Genomic DNA, 17410 nt, shown 5'->3' with positions numbered 1-17410 from the left:
AGAGGGCACTTAAGTTACCCTACCCAAAGGCCAGCCCCAGACTGGAGCTACACAAATGTTAATCACCCATTAACACAGTTCAGGTGGAAAGGGCAACTTTATTACGTGTAAAATGGACTTAATGTGGCGGGAGCTGTGGGCTTAATTTCTTGAGATAAGATGCTTTTAGGCTAATCAGAAGGTCTATGATGCCTGGATATAAAGGAGCTAGGGCAGACTTTCTTGAGACAGGCTCTGGAAGACCAGAAGGGAGAAGGAGGAGATCCCTGCCCTGTCCTTCTTCTGGGAGAGCCAGGAAGGAAGCTTGGTAAGAGAGCAGCTGGGACAGGGGTGGATGTAGACGAGACACTGGGTGGGGTTGGGGAGGGGCAGTCCTTAGCACCCCTGAGACGTTCAGCAGCCTTACATCTCCCATTCTTTTCCTCTATATAGGAAATAAAAGCGGATCCTTGAAGGCCCAGGTGACGAAGGCAGGAAGACGAGGTCTTGCAGCCCACACAAATCTAGGTCTAGCTTTGGTGTTCAGGGCTTTGGAAGAAGGTTCCTTACTGCTCTTCCGCTCTGCAAAGACACCCAGATGAAACGGGGCAAAACCTTGGGAGAAGGGTTGGACCTTCCCTGAGTCGAGATAGTCAAGGATGAGAAGGGGAGAGCAAGATGGGTTCTTTGCAGTTTTCACTTGGGGCAGGAGGGCTGTGATGATTTAGATGACAGCCAACTTGAAAGCTGGAAGGCTGGCCCGCTGTGAACTACAGAGGGCTCTGAGGGGAGAATCTTGCCAAACCACATGCCTGTGATGTCTAGCCTGGGAGCCGGCAAGGGGGGCTGTCCAGGCCCTTCACTGCTTTCTTCTGCCAGGAAAGCTCCCCCAATGCCCTCCTCTCACCCTGCTCAGACGCCACTTAAGAAACAAAAAATAAAAAGCAGGTTCACTCTTGGCCAGGCTCCATGTCCTTCTAGTTACTAACTCTAATGGCCAATACCCCTTCCATCCCCAAAGTGTTGCTCCAGCCTCTTCGTAAAGCTACTACCTCCAGGGCACAGTGCTCCCCAGCTTTCGGACCCCGCATAGGCTCTGGGTCACCAGCATGAAGTGCTTCTGCCCCATCCTGGTCCTCTTCTCTCTTCTCTCAGGAAACAACCCTTAGACGATGGTGGCCATGAAGACCGTCTCTCTGCTGCTGGTGTCCCTGCTCCTGGCAGTGGGGCTAGGAGAGAGGGAAGAGGGTCCCTCCAGGTAGGGGTGAGAAAAAAGGTGTCAGATGTAGGGAATAGGGCTGGGGGGATGACTGGGTTCTTGTTTTCAAGGGGGAGGCAAGAAAGGGAGGGATCCCAGGGCAAGAGGAAAGAAGCTTGAGGGAAAAAAACCTGCTAGCAGTCTGAGTGCAGATGAGGATAGAATCAGAGAGTATTTTTTATGAGCTACTGTTGCAGCAGGAGAGACTGTGGTTAGATCTCTGGAAGGACTGCTCAGCAGATGACAGCATCTCCCTTCCTAATGAAAGCCTTAACCATTCATTTCTGTGTGCATCTGATCAAATTCTGTAACTGGCTTCCCGTGGGCTGGGCCCAGGGGACAAGCGCAGAGAGTCATCCAGAGATGCTGCCTGCCCTCATGGAGTATATAGGCCCAAGGGGAGAACAAAGAACCACATAGGCCAGCTTCCAACTGTCACGGCTCTGTCTGTGTTTTGGAGGACCAAGAGAGACTAGTTTGAGTAAAGAGTTGGGCCTTCTCAGATGCAAGGACAAGCCATATGCCCCTGTCAATTTGGCTACAGGAATCTGAGGCACAGCCACTAGACATGTACAAGGAGAGACACCATCACACAGAAGTTAAGGAACAGAGACCTGGGCCCAGACTACCTGTGGGTAGACCCTCGGTCACATTATGCTGTTTGCTAAATGAATCTCTCTCCACCTTGGTTTCCTCATTCACCAAAAGGGGATAGAAATAGTGTCTCCCTCCTAGTGGTGGTGTGCAGATTTAATGAGTTTATGCATTAAAGGGCTGCTAAAGGACAACGCGGAGTAAGTGCTGTTATATAAGAGCACACTAATATTCGTATCCTGGGAACCCAAGGACTTAGTCGGGTCGGGCTGAGGCAAGAGAAGTAAAGGAGCCTTGATCCTTCTTTGCCCAGAAGCCAGAGCCTCACACACTGAGGATGCAGGAAGTGGGCCCTTGAGCTGAGGATAAAGTCCCAGGGGCTTGATGCATGGACAAGAGGGTGTCTCCATAAAAACTGACTCTCAAGAAATGAGCTGGTTCCTTTTCAAATGTCATCCTCCTGTCAGTGACAATCATTTATCCCCACACTCTCTGCTCCTACTGTCCTGGTTTCCTTCTCTCTCCCCTCCCTGCTCCTCAGATTCCAAACTAAGGCCAATGGCATCCAACCTCGAAGCCCCAGGTATGCCGAGGGGACTTTCATCAGTGACTACAGTATCGCCATGGACAAGATCCGCCAACAAGACTTTGTGAACTGGCTGCTGGCGCAGAAGGGGAAGAAGGGCGAGTGAGTCGTGACACACGCCCCCTCCTGCTCCCCGGGCCCTAAGTGATGCACAACGCCAGGTGGCGCCTTTCACTTAGGTGACGATGGGAAGCCGGACAGCAGGGTGGCCCTGCCCAGACCCTGGATCAGGCAACAATCCAGTCTAGGGGTGGGAGTAGGGCAATTTCCCAATCCTTTTCTTCTAAGGGGAGGAGTCGGGGAAGACGTGTGGGGCTCACAGAGAGTCCCTGGGGTCCTGGGGATGAGGGAAGGAGGAGCTGACCAGCTGCCAATGGCTATTTGGTGGTGGCCACTTCAGACTTTGGAAACAGTAAACTCCACGTTTTCCTTCTCTTTGCCAAGTCTCTTTCCCTGCTCTCGCTGTTTGGTCAGCAAGGTAGATTCTGAAAAGCTGCTGCTGATGAGCAGTGAGGAGGTTGAGTGGAGAAAGAGCTGTGCTCCTTGGATTGAGGTACCAAAAGACTGGAGCTTCTTTGGACTGGAGGACATCTGGAGTCTTCCGAGCCCCACCCGCTCCCTAATCTTTATTTTACCAGCTGGAAACACAACATCACCCAGAGGGAGGCCCATCAATCTAACAGGAAGGAGGAGGCGAGGGAGCAGCAGGGGTGAGTCAGCTTATAGGGGAAGGGATGGGGGTGGGACCTCCTGACCCACCCCCACCACACTGTTCCGTCTCCCAGACTCCGGAGCCCTGCAATTCCCAGATAAGCATCCCCTTCTGAAACTCAGATTTCAAAGAGGGGTCTTCACTGGACTCCTGGAGGTCAGCGCAGGCCTAAGGGAGAAGCTTGGGGGAATGGAGGCAGGGGTCCTGGGAGGGGTTTTGGGGCCAGAGTTTCTAAGACTGACGACTTAGTGTAGAGTCAAGGAGCGGGGTGCAAAAGAGACCTCAGAAACTGGCTTCTCCACTTCTGCCTGCCAAACTTTGGGAAGGCTCTTTGTGGAACAGGGACCCTCCCAAGTCCAGTCCCCTGTGATCAGTTACCCCCTCTCTGTAGGAAGGTGAGGAATCAATGAATAGTCCCCAAGTAATCTCTTGGGATTTTAGAATGCATTCTGGGACACTGGTAGAGTTGGATGGGTGGGCTGTCTCTCACCAGAATTGTCTTTGCCTGTGTTGAAGAGCCTCTATTCCCTGGCAGACAGATCTGGGTGGAGCTTTGGAAGCTGAGATAACTAGAGGCAGCTGTGTTGACTCGTACCCCTCACCCCCGCCCCACCCAGTCCCACCACCTTGGAGTCTCAGGCCCTATATTTACTCTCTCTGGGTGGGGCCCAGGCTAAAACAGCCTGCCTGAGGCTTCCTCCTTTGCAGCTCCCTCCCCAAGAACCCCAGTGATGAAGAATTGCTAAAGGACTTACTGCTTCAAGAGCTGCTGGCCTGGATGGTGGATCAGAGGGAGCTCTGCAGGCTCAGGTGGGAGTCTGGTGGGTTTAGGGGTCTTCCACAGTGGTTGTGAGCTTGAGCTTGGAGGTCACAGATGGGTTCAGATCTTCACCCCAATACATGCTGACACATTACTTAGACTCTCTGAACCTTGGGGATTTCATGAAAATCAGGGCTATTTAAACCACTTCATGGGATGATAGGGCTTAAACAAGAGAACGCAGGGAAAGGGCTGAGAGCAACGTCTGCGGAGTTTGTAATGGTGACCGGCATTATTACTACTTGCACTTCTTCCTCAGTCTCCTCCAGGTGAGATGTTGCTCTCACCTCCCCTGCCCACTTGAGCTGAACTGCCCAACCAGTCCTCAGCTCTCCCTCTGTACCCTTGTGCCACAGCACCTCCTCAGTGATGGAACCCTTAGAGTGGGAGGCATGTTGCCCTTCCCTGTGGCTGCTGCTGGTCTCAGTGGTCCTTGAATCCACCTCGTCAACTAGGAAATCTTTCTATCTGCTTTGTCCCAGAAGCAAGGGATGGCTCAGTATCATGGAGAGACCTATCCAGCTGAAGGATGGGACAAGACACTCATTTAAGATGTAGACTCTGAGGCACGGAAACCACAGCATATTCAGATTTTGATGCTGGGAAGTTGAGGGGTTGAGGGAACAAATCTGGGATGGCTTCCTGTAAGAGGGTTAGAAGGAAGAGAGGACTATGACCAGAACAATGGAGAAGAGAGTATGACAAAATCTCCCTAGAAAAGTGGGTGGTGATAGTCTCTGTTCTTTTTTGAATCATATTGATTACGTATAACTGAAAAGGTAATTTGGAGATAGGAGCAGCTGAACTATGGCTGGGTGCCAGGATAAATTTACTTTGCTGACTCCAAGCTGATATCGACCCTCCTCTCCACCACTCCTCTCCTCTTCCCACAGGTTTCAGTGACTCTGACCGAACCCAGCTCAGGACTGGACTCTGCCCTTCCCTTACACAGCTCCCATCTCAGTTCCACTCCACGATACCCAAAAGAAGCCAAACTAAGTTTAAGCTGAAATAAATCTCTGCGCCCATTGTTGAAACCTATTCACTTGTCTAATAGAGCACTAACTGTATGTTTGTGTGTATGCGCACCACCCAGTGAAAAGGAGATACGGCTCTTGCCCATCTGTTAATTCATCCCTTATTTCCACAAACACTTACTGGAAGCTTAACACAGGCAGGGACTATGCTGAACACTGAGTACACAGCAGTGATGAAAACAGACACAGTCCTTGTCCCCAAGGGGTTTACAGTCCAGTGGTGGAGACAGACCTCAATCTTGAAACACACAAACACATGAATAATCACATAACATGAGAAGTTATGTGAAGAAAGGCTAGAGGGCTATGAGAGAGGACAGAGAAGCCTTATGTAGATGGAGTGGGGAGTCAGGAGGGCCTCTCTGAGAAAATGACATTCAAGCTGAGTGAGATCGGAAGGATAAAATGGCCAAAGGGTGAGGGGAGCCTTAATCATATTAGCCAGAGTTATTGTTCCACAGCAAAATGGGCAATGGAGACAAGAGCCCAAGTGGAGACAAGAGCCCAAGTAGAGACAGAGCAGGTGGGCAGAGGCAAGGTCTCAAAGGCCATGGTAAAGCTTTGGGATTTTATTCTCAGTACAAGGGCAAGTCCTTGAAGGATTTTAAGCGGGGGCAGCTCAGAGAAGATCTATTCATGTCCCCAAATAATCACACTGATGACAGTGAGAATTATATGGAGACGAAGAGGTATGAAAGTGGAAGAGGCTCTTGCAGAATTACAGATTTCACACTAGGCAGATGGCAGTGAGGGGGAAGGGAAGTGGGCAAACTCAGTTTGTCCAAAAGCCATTATCTCTGTCTTTGGGTGTTTAAAGGCTTTTCCTCCTCAGCATGCTGCCTTCTTCCAATGCTCTGCGCCTACAGGAGGCAAACCTGTCTCTCCTTCCCCCTTAGTTTGGGTTATCTTTACCTAGACTGTCCCCTCCCCACTCCCCTTGATCTAGTCATATTTTAGCAGACCAGAGTCAACATACCTAGATGCAAATCACTCTCTAGTTCTGTGACTTGGGAAGTTAGTTCCTCTCTCTGAAGCTCAGTTTTCAGTCTGTAAAAAGATAAAAAATCCTCACAGGATTGAAGTAAGTATTAAGATAATGCCTGGTACAAGGTAAGTGGTCAATAAAAAGTTAACTTTTGTTATTATTAGTATTATTTATACACCTGAATCTCAATTTAAAGACACAGGGGTATTATTCCTTTAAAACCAGGAAGTGGCATGCTGGACTGGCTGAAGGGCTGGGCCAAGAACCTAAAGGAGCAAAGTGGGGAGGGTGTAAAACAATGGCGAGGACTGGACTGTGAAAATGGACTGGATGAGACGTGCTCCCCTAAAGGCATTCTGATGACCAGATGAAACGCTCCTGAGAACCGAATTTGCCTGAGGGCTGCCAGTTTGCATCTTTTCCAGCTCTAACATTTTGGGTTTCCTCTCCTCTACACCTCTAGAGTTCTAAGAGTGTGTACCACTAAGTTCTAAGAGCGTGGCTTTGCTCAGAGGATATATTTTAATGATTTTCCATGATAGAACTGATTGCACTGGGGAGAAGTTCAGATCTATATTTCTGAAGTCTTGGGTGTATCCGAGAGTCAATGAATCAGCAAGCGCTATTTAAAAAAACTTTGAGAGGGGAGGGTATACCTCAGTGGTAGAGTGCATGCCTAGCATGCACAAGGTCCTAGGTTCCATCAGCACTATCTACATTAAACAAACAAACAAACAAACAAACAAACATCCTACCCCACCAAAAAAAAAAAAAAAAAAAGAACAATTTTGTACAACTTCTCACTATGGGCCAGGCATTGTGCTCAGGACTTTCTAAACATCAGTCTTTTCAACTCTTGACTTTTAAAAACTTTTTTTGGTTTTTGTTCAAATGCATAAACATCGTTAAAAAAATCATGGAGATCTCATTGAAAACCTCATCACAATCCTTTAAGATCATGATAATCTAATAGCTGCTAACTGTGCACGACACTGCCTCCATGAGGCAGAGAATTAAAAGCCCATGCTCTTAGCCACCTTGCCACAAGGCCAGTGACTCACTAGTCACTTAGAGCAAGTGAGGGCATCTGTGATGTTCAGCATTCAACGGTGTTCTGAAGCAGAGTGCTCCTGAGTGCCATTGTGAAATTGTCAGGAATGTTGTGAGCAGGTTGTAAAACCACTGATAGCCTGAAACAATAGCTCAAAAGGCCATGGTCGGAGTATTTACACCCTGGAAATTGGCAAATGTTATAAATCAGAGCACCTCCCGCCCAGCCTGGAGAGGTGATTGTTAAACATTTACCAGCACACTACAGGTCAGTATACTTTCTCTTAAATTATAGGGGAGAACAAATGTGTCTGAATAAGGGAATAAGCATGTCTGCTTGAAGGTGGTAACGAGGTTTATTAAGGGCCATGTGCCTCAGGGAGTTGAGTAGGTATGTGTGCATTTGAGGGATGAACAGTCAAATCTGAGGTCATGAGTGTGAGTGAGGGACAGTGTGTACCTTAAAGGATCATACACTAAGTCAAAGAGTGAGAAATGAAGCAGGTGTGTCTAGATGGTGTCAGTGAGTACCTACGGGACTGAGTTTTTGTGTTAGAGAGTGGTGTAGTGAGAATATGTAAATATGAGGTCAGCATGTGTGAGAGGATGTCAGATGTACGTGTTGGAGGGGACAAATCTGTGTCTGAGGAAGTAAGTTTGTGTCTAAGGGGGCTTATGTTATCTGAGTTTAGTGTCTGAGGGTATCTTTGAGAGTGAATCTGAAGGTACAATTCTGAAAGCCTGAATAACTGTTTTAGCCTTGGTCCTCACATCCAGTAACATTAGATTTTGCTTCAGAAAACAGAAAAACACAAAATAACAGTGCTAAATATCTTTAGCAAGATAGAGCATTATTTCTCTTTCTTGTAAATATCCAGAGGCAGGCAGCCCAGGGCTAGTATGACATCTCTGCTCCATGAAATCTTCAGGGTCCCCGACTCACCAGGTTCACAGCTCTATCATCTCTCAAGGCCCAAAATGACAATTAAACTATCTCGCCACCAATATTTGCTCTTTTTATCCTTTTACCTTAAGTCTCTCTTGTAACATTATTCACATTTATGGTTTCTCCTTGATCTGTAGCCCAGCACAGCTCTTTCTGTAGAACTTCATACCAGTACATCTAAATGACAATTAACCATCTCTTCTGTGATGTCCCACAAACCTCAATTTCAACATTTTCCAAAACCACTCTTAATTATTTCCCCAGTTTCATCCTGTGGTCTCTTCCCATCCCTGTCTTTGAATGGCACTACCTTTTTGCCCAAGCCAGGAAACTGAACATCCTGCTAACTTTTCCCACACATTCTGCCCTTATCTTATCAGCTTTACCATTCCACCTTCTTAATGTGTCCTGAATCAGTTGCATTCTCTCTATCCTTACTGACACTGTCTTAGTTCTGGCCCTCATCATTTCTACTTTGGATTGCTACAACTGACTTAAAATTAAGTCACCTATTTTCCTATGGCAAAAACTTGATATTATTGCTCCCTGACTCTAGAAACCTCCATTTGCTCCTTTTTTGTTAGACTCAACAATGCTATGGAAATCACCTATGGAGCTTCCTAAACACACAGATTACTAATTCCACCCTAGATTTGATGAATAACAGACATCGCTGACATTTATTTACATGCCAGGGATCAAACTAAATGCTTTGTTATATATTTTGTGACTTAATCCTCACAACAACTTCATGAGTTATCACGAGGTATTACCCTTTCACAACTGTAGAAAGTGGAACACAAGAGATTAAGGAATTTGTCTTAAGTTACTGGACCATATGTCGTGGACGCGAGCTATGGAGCCAGGCAGTCTAACCCCAAAGGCCAGATTCTCAACTGTAAGGCCTTCCCCAGTCAGAAGCTTCGCGTGTGATTCCTACAGGTAAGCTTCATTAGAGTGGAACGGATTCTGTTTTATGTTCCATATGGAACCCTCCGCGCCCAACTCGGCGCGTGGCACGCTGTAGACAGCCAGTGAGCAGTGGCAGACCTCCGGTCGGAGGCTGCGATGGCGGTGGGGGGACAGTCACGGAAAGCTGAGAGGGTCCGACGCGTTCACGTGGGCCTAGAGCACCGGGTCGCATCAAGTTTTGCGGACCCTTGCCGGAGTGAGAGGCGGAGCCGCCAGGCCCCTGGCAGTGGGCGATGTCACCCCGCGGCCGGAAGTCGGAGAGAAACTTCCGGCGCGCGGAGATGACGCACGGCCCGCGCTTCCGCGTTGGGGAGCCGGCGGCTGATACCGGGACGCGGAGACCCGGGGCCCCGGCAGCGGGGCGGCCTGCGGGCCAGGGCGGGGATGCACCGCCGCGGGGTGGGAGCCGGCGCTATCGCCAAGAAGAAGCTTGCCGAGGTGAGGGGAAGGAGGCGGACCCACAGCCACCCCTGACCCGCGAGAGACAGAAGTCTTCCCGAGCACAGCCCTGTACCTTCACATCGCCTCCCAACAGAATCTGACGCGGGCTTCTCGGGTCCCGGGGAACTGAACTGCTCCAGCTTCCGGTGGACTGGAATGTCAGCATCCGCAGATCCACTAGCCCTTTCCCCTACTTCCCCAAATTTGATTACAGACGAGTCGTCTATCCTACTTCCTCACCCCCTCGCCCTAAGAAAACCACCTGAGAGACCCTCCTCTTTTCATACTTCTGAGGAGGCAGTACAAGTGGGAGCCCCCAGCACCCACTCTCTCAACTCATGCTGGTCTCTTTGTCTGACAGGCAAAGTATAAGGAGCGAGGGACTGTCTTGGCTGAGGACCAGCTGGCCCAGGTGAGTGAGTTGGAGGGCTCCAGGCAGCATGGGAGACCCGATAAGGCTGGGAAGGTCACCTTTCATATAACTTCGATTGTTTGGATCGAACTGAAAATAGGGTAGCTGGCAAATCCCCATTTCTGGGCTGCTCAGATCTTTTAGGTGATTTGCTAATAACAGTGATCGCTAACGTCTTTGATTAGGTGCTTGTGCGTCCCAGGCACATGTCCATTTTCTTTACATACACTGTCTTGTTCATTCCTCCTGACAATTCTATCAGGAAGGAACTCTGTTCTTCCTAGTATAGAATGGAAAGCACTGAGGTGTTAAGTCCTTTATCCAAGGTTACATGGGTAGTAAGTGGTAGAGTTGTTTGATTTGGGTCTTTTGGGTTTTTACTTTAAATGCCTAAGAATAACATGAAAATACTGCCTTACCTGCGGCACCTACCGCTACCACCATCACATCTCTGTGCATACCAGAGGCGTGTGTGAGTGGTGGGGGTGTGGCTTCTGCTCAGTTTCCTTCTCTAACACTTCCCTTTTCTGTACATGTCCTGTCTTTACTCAGTTATTTTGACTGGTGAAGAAGAGGAGAAGGCCGTGAGGCTAGGAAATGGGCACTTGAACTGAGGAAAGAGTAGATACAGGCTGTGCTCTTAAAAAGCTCCCACTCATAAGGGGAGATAACATGCAGGAATCAACTGGAAGTGGTGATTACAGTAATGTGTGAATTTCCCATATGTAGCAAATGAGGAGATGTTGGGCCAGGAGTGGGTTGAAAATAGGCTTTGTTAATTAGGGAAAGAGGAGTGATATAAATAGGAAGTCAGAATGTTCCCCAAACCAAAATTATTTGGCTTTGGAATGTAATCTGGTAGACTCACACCCCTCCCTCGGAGATTCTGTATATGGGGTTTATCCCCAAGGAGGTCCATAACAAAGATTGAACAACCACTGCACACCTAATTCATGCCAAGCTTCTTTTCTTTTCTATCTAGCCTTTCTGTCAGTGGCTGAAGACTTCCCACCCTGTGAAGGCTGCATTCCCTCATTTTTAAGGCAAAATGGATTATTAGGTGCACCTTCAGTTCAATAACCTTTTTTTCGGGGAAAAAAGCAGCCCTTCCAATAAAATGAATATAGTTAACACTACTGTATGTTATATATGAAAGTTGTTAAGACAGTAAATCCTAAGAGTTGTCATCACAAGGAGAAAAATTTTTTTCTGTTTCTTTACTGTGTCTATGTGAGATGATGGATGCAGATCAAATCATTGTGCTACACACCTTAAACTTATACAGTGCTGCATGTCAGTTACATCTCAGTAATACTGGAAGAAAATGAATAAATAAAACAAAAATTGTAAAAAAAAAGCAGAAAAAGGAAAGAAAAAAAGCACCACATTAGATGTGCACGTTTATTGTTAGATGCATCTTGACTTCAGAACAGGAACACATAAAAGAATGTGTATCTTAGAATTAAAGAAACATTATAGCATCTCATTTCTGGTGATAGCAGAACTCTGAAGGTAAGACAGGGATAAAAAGAAAGGGAACAGTAAACAGCATAATAGTAGGCCTGAAGGAGACAGGTTATTTCAGCCTTTGCCCTGCCACTGGCCCGGGGACCTATTAACACCTGGTTGGGTTACCCCTAACCTCCGCCTTGTTCATCCTGCAGATGTCGAAGCAGTTGGACATGTTCAAGACCAACCTGGAGGAATTTGCCAGCAAGCACAAGCAGGAGATCCGGAAGAATCCCGAGTTCCGAGTGCAGTTCCAGGACATGTGTGCCACCATTGGGGTGGATCCTCTGGCCTGTAAGGAGTTGTCTGTAGGGGTCCAGTGTTCTCCTAGGGTTTCTAAGGGACAGAAGCTCACCCAATTGTCATCATGACTTTTGGGACATCTACAAGGGCCTACAGGGAGATCCAGAGGATGTTGCCTTTAGGGAGTACCTAGCAGGTTGGCTGAGTGCCCAGTTTGATGGGAAAGATGGAGAGGTTGGAGGGTAGGCTGAGTAGCTGGTGTAAATGATCTTCCCTGGAATGCTCTGCTGTGGAATTTTTTATGGCTTTTTTTCCTCTTTGTTTAAAAAACAATTTTTAGTTTTAATAAAGGTAGTCTGCGACCAGGCTGTCCATCAACAAAGGTGAAAAAAGAAAAGGAGGAAATAGAAGTCCCCTGACTCTGTCCCATAATTGCAGAGATAAAGTACTGTTAACAGTTTAAGGTATATCTTTCAAGACACCTTCATCATATTTATTAACTATTTTTTTTTACATATATGGGATTATGCTGTAATTACTACTTATAACCTACATTTTTTACTCAATAAAATATCTTCAGTGGATTTTTGAATGCCAGGTCTGTGTATTCTTTCTCTTAGCCTTGTCCAGACCATATGTCCCACTATGTTTCACTGCATTATTTGGGAAAGGAAACTCATTTTTATAGGCTCCTGAGCCAGAGCTACCAGCTAAATAGAAATGCCTTTTAGACTGCCCACCTTTAGAACTGTCTGAACCTGTTCTTTAGTGGGAGTCACCAAGAGTCAGATTGTGTTGAGGATCCTGAGTAGTAAGTGGAGCAGAAGGACTTCAAGCTAGGCGGGAAGACTTCTCATAGGGTAGATATTTTTTCTTTTAAACACTATTTAATCATTTTCTATTTATAAAATTAATTTGTTCATATCCAGTTTTGTGATTGCACACTAAATGCATCAAGATATGTGAATGACAGTTCTTTAAAATGGTGCATAATTTGATATTTTAAGCTCTAGATTTAAAAAATGTAATAATTTTTGCCTGGAATTTCTTTCTAAAGGTCACTGTTAGGTTGGACAGTATGAACTAGTATAGATGTTTTCATCTTGCTTTGAAAGAAAACATGTAACTAATGAATAACCTAGCTTTTGTTTTTCTGTCTTTTAGCTGGGAAAGGATTTTGGTCTGAGATGCTAGGCGTGGGAGACTTCTATTACGAGCTGGGTGTCCAGATTATCGAAGTGTGCCTGGCCCTGAAACACCGGAATGGAGGTGAGGGTGCCTAGGTCCTGTGGACTGGGCTTTGGGCTTCTCTGAGAGGGAGAAAACCCTGAAAGGTAGCTTTTTCTGTCCTGAAATCTGCAGGCCAATAAGGTCCTGAGAAGCATCTTAGTGCTTCCTGCGGTTGAATCCATGGCCAGTCTCCATGGCCAAGGGTAAATGGAATTACCCAAATATTTATCTCTGTTCTCCAAAGATCTTTGGCCAGGAAGGTTTAGCTTGAAGTTGTTACAGAACATGTAGGGAGGTAGGGAATAGACCTTTTCCCCTGATAGATGATGTGTCTGGGTTATAATTTTCTCATTATTTAGTAATGGTAGGCCTGCCCTGCTTCTCCAGGATGTGGTGATGCCTACTGAACCTCTGTGCTCCCCAAAATGTGACCTTCAAATGGTCATCCAGTGGTGTCATCTTAATAAGTACATTGAACGGTCTGTATTAAAGTTAATAAAACTTAAAACCAGTTATAAATCATTGGCTATAGACACAGCCTTGGTATCAAGAGAGCATTTATAGTTTTTGTAGAAATGATGTTGCCTTCGTGTTGTTTTTTTTTTCAGCCATAAAGGTAATCCTTCAACTGCTTTCTGTGCCCCCTCTCCAATAGGTCTGATAACTCTGGAGGAGCTACATCAACAGGTGCTGAAAGGGAGGGGCAAATTCGCCCAGGATGTCAGCCAGTAGGTCTTGCCTTCCAATCCCTTGGAGTCTAGAAAGGTCTTTAAAAATCAAATGGAAATCTTTTCTCCTTAACTGCTCGTACATCTAGGCTGGTTTAGGAATCATTTTTATTCCTCTTTATGATCATTAAAAATGTTATTTTAGAAAACTGAAAATAGGGAGATATTTAAAAAAAAAATCCACTTATTATTTCTCAACTCAGAGATTACAACATTTTGGTAGATTTCCATCTAAGGATATTTTTCATGCATAAATATATATATATATATATATATTTTTTTTTTAAACATACTTGGGGCTGTGTATAATCTTAATACCATTTGTCTGTCTTTTTTTGGTTTATTTATTTATTTAATTTTAGAGGAGGTACTGGGGATTGAACCCAGGACCTCATGCAAGCTAAGCATGTGCTTTAGCACTTGAGCTATATCCTCCCCTAATCTTGACACTGTTTGAGGTTAAAGAGATTAGAGCAGGCACTGAGAAAGGCTGAGGGAGGGAGTTGGGCTTTGAAGATGGGGTGTAAATTGACCCAGTTCACCAGCGTTTGTGTGTGATTCCACTTTGAGAAAAGGTAAAAAAGGCTATTAGTATGTGGGCTGGATGTGTGATCTCCACATTTTATGGGTTTTCTTCTTCCCTAATTTCAGTTAGTTGTCAACTAAGAAATCAGAAAATCTGGCACTACTGGGCCTGAATTTCCAAAAGGCAATAATCAGCTGGGTTACCCCCTTTCAAATGGATAAACATTCTCTATTTTGCCATAGTTCTTACTACTGCCTCTTGTCTCTTAAGTTCAGCTCATTCATTCACATTTCCTGATGGCCTCCTGTAAGCATATTTTTTTTTACCTCTGTCTGGTGTTGGAATGGTTTGCAGAGTGGAGGGCCTGACTCTTACACTATCTTCCTTGAATGTTCAAGCACCATTTGGTGCACTTTAACCCCGCCTTTTTACTGATGCAGTTAAATGTTGTGCAGCCTTTTGAGTCTTCCATCAGGGTGTCCTGCCCAGAGAGAGCTGAAACTGCATTGCTGGTAGGTCTGGTCTGCCTTGGGTCTTTAAGCAGCTCTTCCTCACTTCAGAGACGACCTGATCAGGGCCATCAAGAAACTAAAAGCACTTGGCACTGGCTTCGGCATCATCCCTGTGGGCGGCACTTACCTCATTCAGTCTGTTCCAGCTGAGCTCAATATGGATCACACTGTGGTGCTGCAGCTGGCAGAGGTACGGGGGTGCCTTCTGAGAGAGAGTGTGTGTGTGTGCGCACGTGCACATTAAGAGAAGAGAGCCTGGGAGGGGATTCTGGAGCAGCTCTGATCTCCCCCCATCACTCAGGTCTTGTGGTGAAACTGTCTAATGGACGCACTCCTCAGACCTGTGCTTATTTAGCAGACGTTTATTGAGCAGCTACAGTGCAGAGCACTGGGCCAGGCTGTGGGGCAGATAAAGGTGGGTGCCATGTAGATCCTGCTCTCTAGGAGCTTACAGTCTAGTGGAGTAGACAGACATGCAGACAACTAACTGTATTTCCTTGGTGGACAGATTCTTAAAACTACTTTATGGAAATCTTCAAAACAAACGTTTACTCTTGTTTGCCCTCCCCCTGTTCCTCAGTAATGCGTTAAGCACCATCATCTTCCCCCGATCATGTTTTAAGGGAAGACATGTTCAGTTTTCTGAATTCTGTAATATAGATTAAAACTAAAGGAGGGAGGGGGCTTTTCTCGATTGGGGAATGGTTCGGGTGAGGCAGGACAAGGGCTGAATATTTAAATATTTGAGATTATGAACAGTTGATGATTATCACCATTCCTTCCTATCAGTTAATCATTCTGAATCTTCCTTTGTCATACTTTAGAATTCTCTGAGAAAGTCTCCATTAATATTTTAGTGCCAGGGACTCCACTTTTTAAGACTTAACCCCTCAACCTACCTCTGTCACCCTGAAAGTCACTTTTCTCTTGTTCTCTCTCTGCCAGAACCTCTGAACATTCTTTTTCTGTGCTCTCTTAGACTTCACCCAAGGGCAGTTCCCTCTTCTGTCTGGATAAATTAATTGTCCCTGGGAAGATGCTGGTTCTAAGCACACTCTTAACTCACTCCCCATTCCTCCTTCCTTCAGAAAAATGGCTACGTGACTGTCAGTGATATCAAAGCCAGTCTTAAATGGGAGACTGAGCGAGCGCGGCAAGTACTGGTAGGTGACTTTTGAGATGGCTCAGAAAAGACGGGCCCCAGATGGGAGGAGGTGGGTTGACAGGTACCACACAGAAAGGGGCTTCAGCCTCTTTACTGACTTCTTGCCTTGAAGGCTGCTGCTGCCACCCTAGAAGTGACCCCAGCATTTCTCTGGAGATGGCACTGAGAGGTAGAACTCAAGCAAGGCAGGCTTCCCACCCTGGCACGTGGGCACGACCAGGCTGCCACTGCCGCTGAGGAGCCCCAGCACCTCTCTCTCCTGACCTGTAGGGCCTGGCCAGATGGTTAATATGGTTTGTACTGGAAGTAACACTGTTAGCACAGCATGAAGGGAATCATTAACTACTAATGATAATTACATATCTACAATTATATACTATTATCTCGCATATTATATATAGTTTTATATATACAGAGATTTCATAGTACTAATGAAAGGCTGATGTTGTGAAGGGGGAGTAGCATGAACATGTAGGGGCCCTGGCTTTCAGTACCTTCTTCCTTACCCGGGCAGTTAAAACTATAAATATCTGTGAAGTAGGGATAACATAAACATTTGTTTGATGGTATTGAGCAGAACCTACCCATTTGGAGCATACTTCCAGCTGTAGGAACTGTGAGTTCATTCATTAATATGGCCCTTCCATTAACTTCTCCAAGGTTTTCCCACATCTGCCTGTTACCCAGTTAAGTTAACTGAAAGATAGTGATCTCCTTTTGGCTTCGGGGAATGGAGTTAGTGATTTGCTCAAGGCCACACAGCAAATATTTCTGTAGCCCTACCTTCCTTCCACAGCATTCCACTTGTCATTACCCTCTTTCCCAGCAACACAAGTTAAGCAACTTGGTGGCCTTTTTCACACCTCAGGCAAAGATCAAGGCTAAACAGATCATTCCAGTTTGGTTGTGTAAATATGTGAAGGCACTCGTGTAGATTTAGTTCAAAAACCCCACTGAAGCCAAAATTGGGTTTGGAGATTGTTTATCTGCCCTACTTTGTGGGAATGCCCCCTTCTCAATTGACATTTCCTTCTTTTTCCTGCCAGGAACACCTGCTGAAGGAAGGGCTGGCTTGGCTGGACCTGCAGGCCCCAGGGGAGGCCCACTACTGGCTGCCAGCTCTCTTCACTGACCTCTACTCCCAGGAGATTACAGCGGAGGAGGCCAGAGAAGCCCTCCCCTGAGGAAATGTGGAAGGGGGCAGGGCAGCAGGCAGGGAGAAGAGGGAGGAGCTGGTGGTGAATAAAACCTGGACAACTCTTTTAAAAAAAGACAAAAAACCAAAAAAAATTCCAAGTTTTTTTCTTCCCCCAATATTCTTCATCCATTATTTTATTTTTTTAAAGTGCCTTCACATTGCATCTTTATTGGAGAAAACCTTGTTTATCCATTAAGGATAACCTGAGTAACACAGATAACAGCAAGCACATATAAAATGACTTTTGCACAGGTCATCTACGAGTTCATGGTAGAGCTGGGCCTAGGATGAAGGCCGTCTGTCTCCTGGCCAGTCTAGTCTCTATAACCCCGAGACATAAAATTAGAGCTTCTGTAAATTCAGACCTCTTCCTTATAAAGTATTCTTTATCTCAAATGAGCAGACCCTAATGGACCCGTAAATAATATTCACTTTTTCAGTCTCTTCTAGCTTTCTCTGTAGAGGTTCCAGGTTATGGCAGATTCAGCTATGAGTGTGAAGGAAATA

The 17410-nt window shown here is 46.1% G+C and overlaps 2 protein-coding genes across 4 annotated transcripts; both read left to right on the top strand.

The window, feature by feature from the left end:
* Positions 1–228: 228 nt before the first annotated feature.
* GIP (gastric inhibitory polypeptide) lies at positions 229–4990 on the top strand. 3 transcript variants are annotated; one of them, XM_045520797.2, is made up of 7 exons: positions 229–307; positions 433–483; positions 1135–1237; positions 2373–2519; positions 3056–3127; positions 3838–3939; positions 4843–4990. In XM_045520797.2, exons 3-7 carry the CDS (start codon positions 1152–1154, stop codon positions 4850–4852), a joined length of 417 nt encoding a protein of 138 aa, XP_045376753.2. In that variant the 5' UTR covers positions 229–307; positions 433–483; positions 1135–1151; the 3' UTR covers positions 4853–4990. The 3 variants fall into 3 exon arrangements, with proteins under 3 accessions (XP_045376753.2, XP_045376754.2, XP_074197995.1); XM_045520798.2 differs by having other exon boundaries at positions 231–307; positions 433–461; XM_074341894.1 differs by having other exon boundaries at positions 237–307; positions 433–507.
* A 4230-nt stretch (positions 4991–9220) lies between these two features.
* Positions 9221–17019, top strand: SNF8 (SNF8 subunit of ESCRT-II). The gene is made up of 8 exons (XM_010960547.3): positions 9221–9377; positions 9742–9792; positions 11457–11595; positions 12709–12813; positions 13430–13502; positions 14589–14730; positions 15629–15703; positions 16752–17019. Exons 1-8 carry the CDS (start codon positions 9324–9326, stop codon positions 16887–16889), a joined length of 777 nt encoding a protein of 258 aa, XP_010958849.1. The 5' UTR covers positions 9221–9323; the 3' UTR covers positions 16890–17019.
* Positions 17020–17410: the final 391 nt, after the last annotated feature.

Source organism: Camelus bactrianus, chromosome 16 (genome assembly GCF_048773025.1).
Source record: "Camelus bactrianus isolate YW-2024 breed Bactrian camel chromosome 16, ASM4877302v1, whole genome shotgun sequence".
NCBI classification, from domain to species: domain Eukaryota; kingdom Metazoa; phylum Chordata; class Mammalia; order Artiodactyla; family Camelidae; genus Camelus; species Camelus bactrianus.
This window is presented reverse-complemented; position numbering and strand designations above follow the sequence as displayed.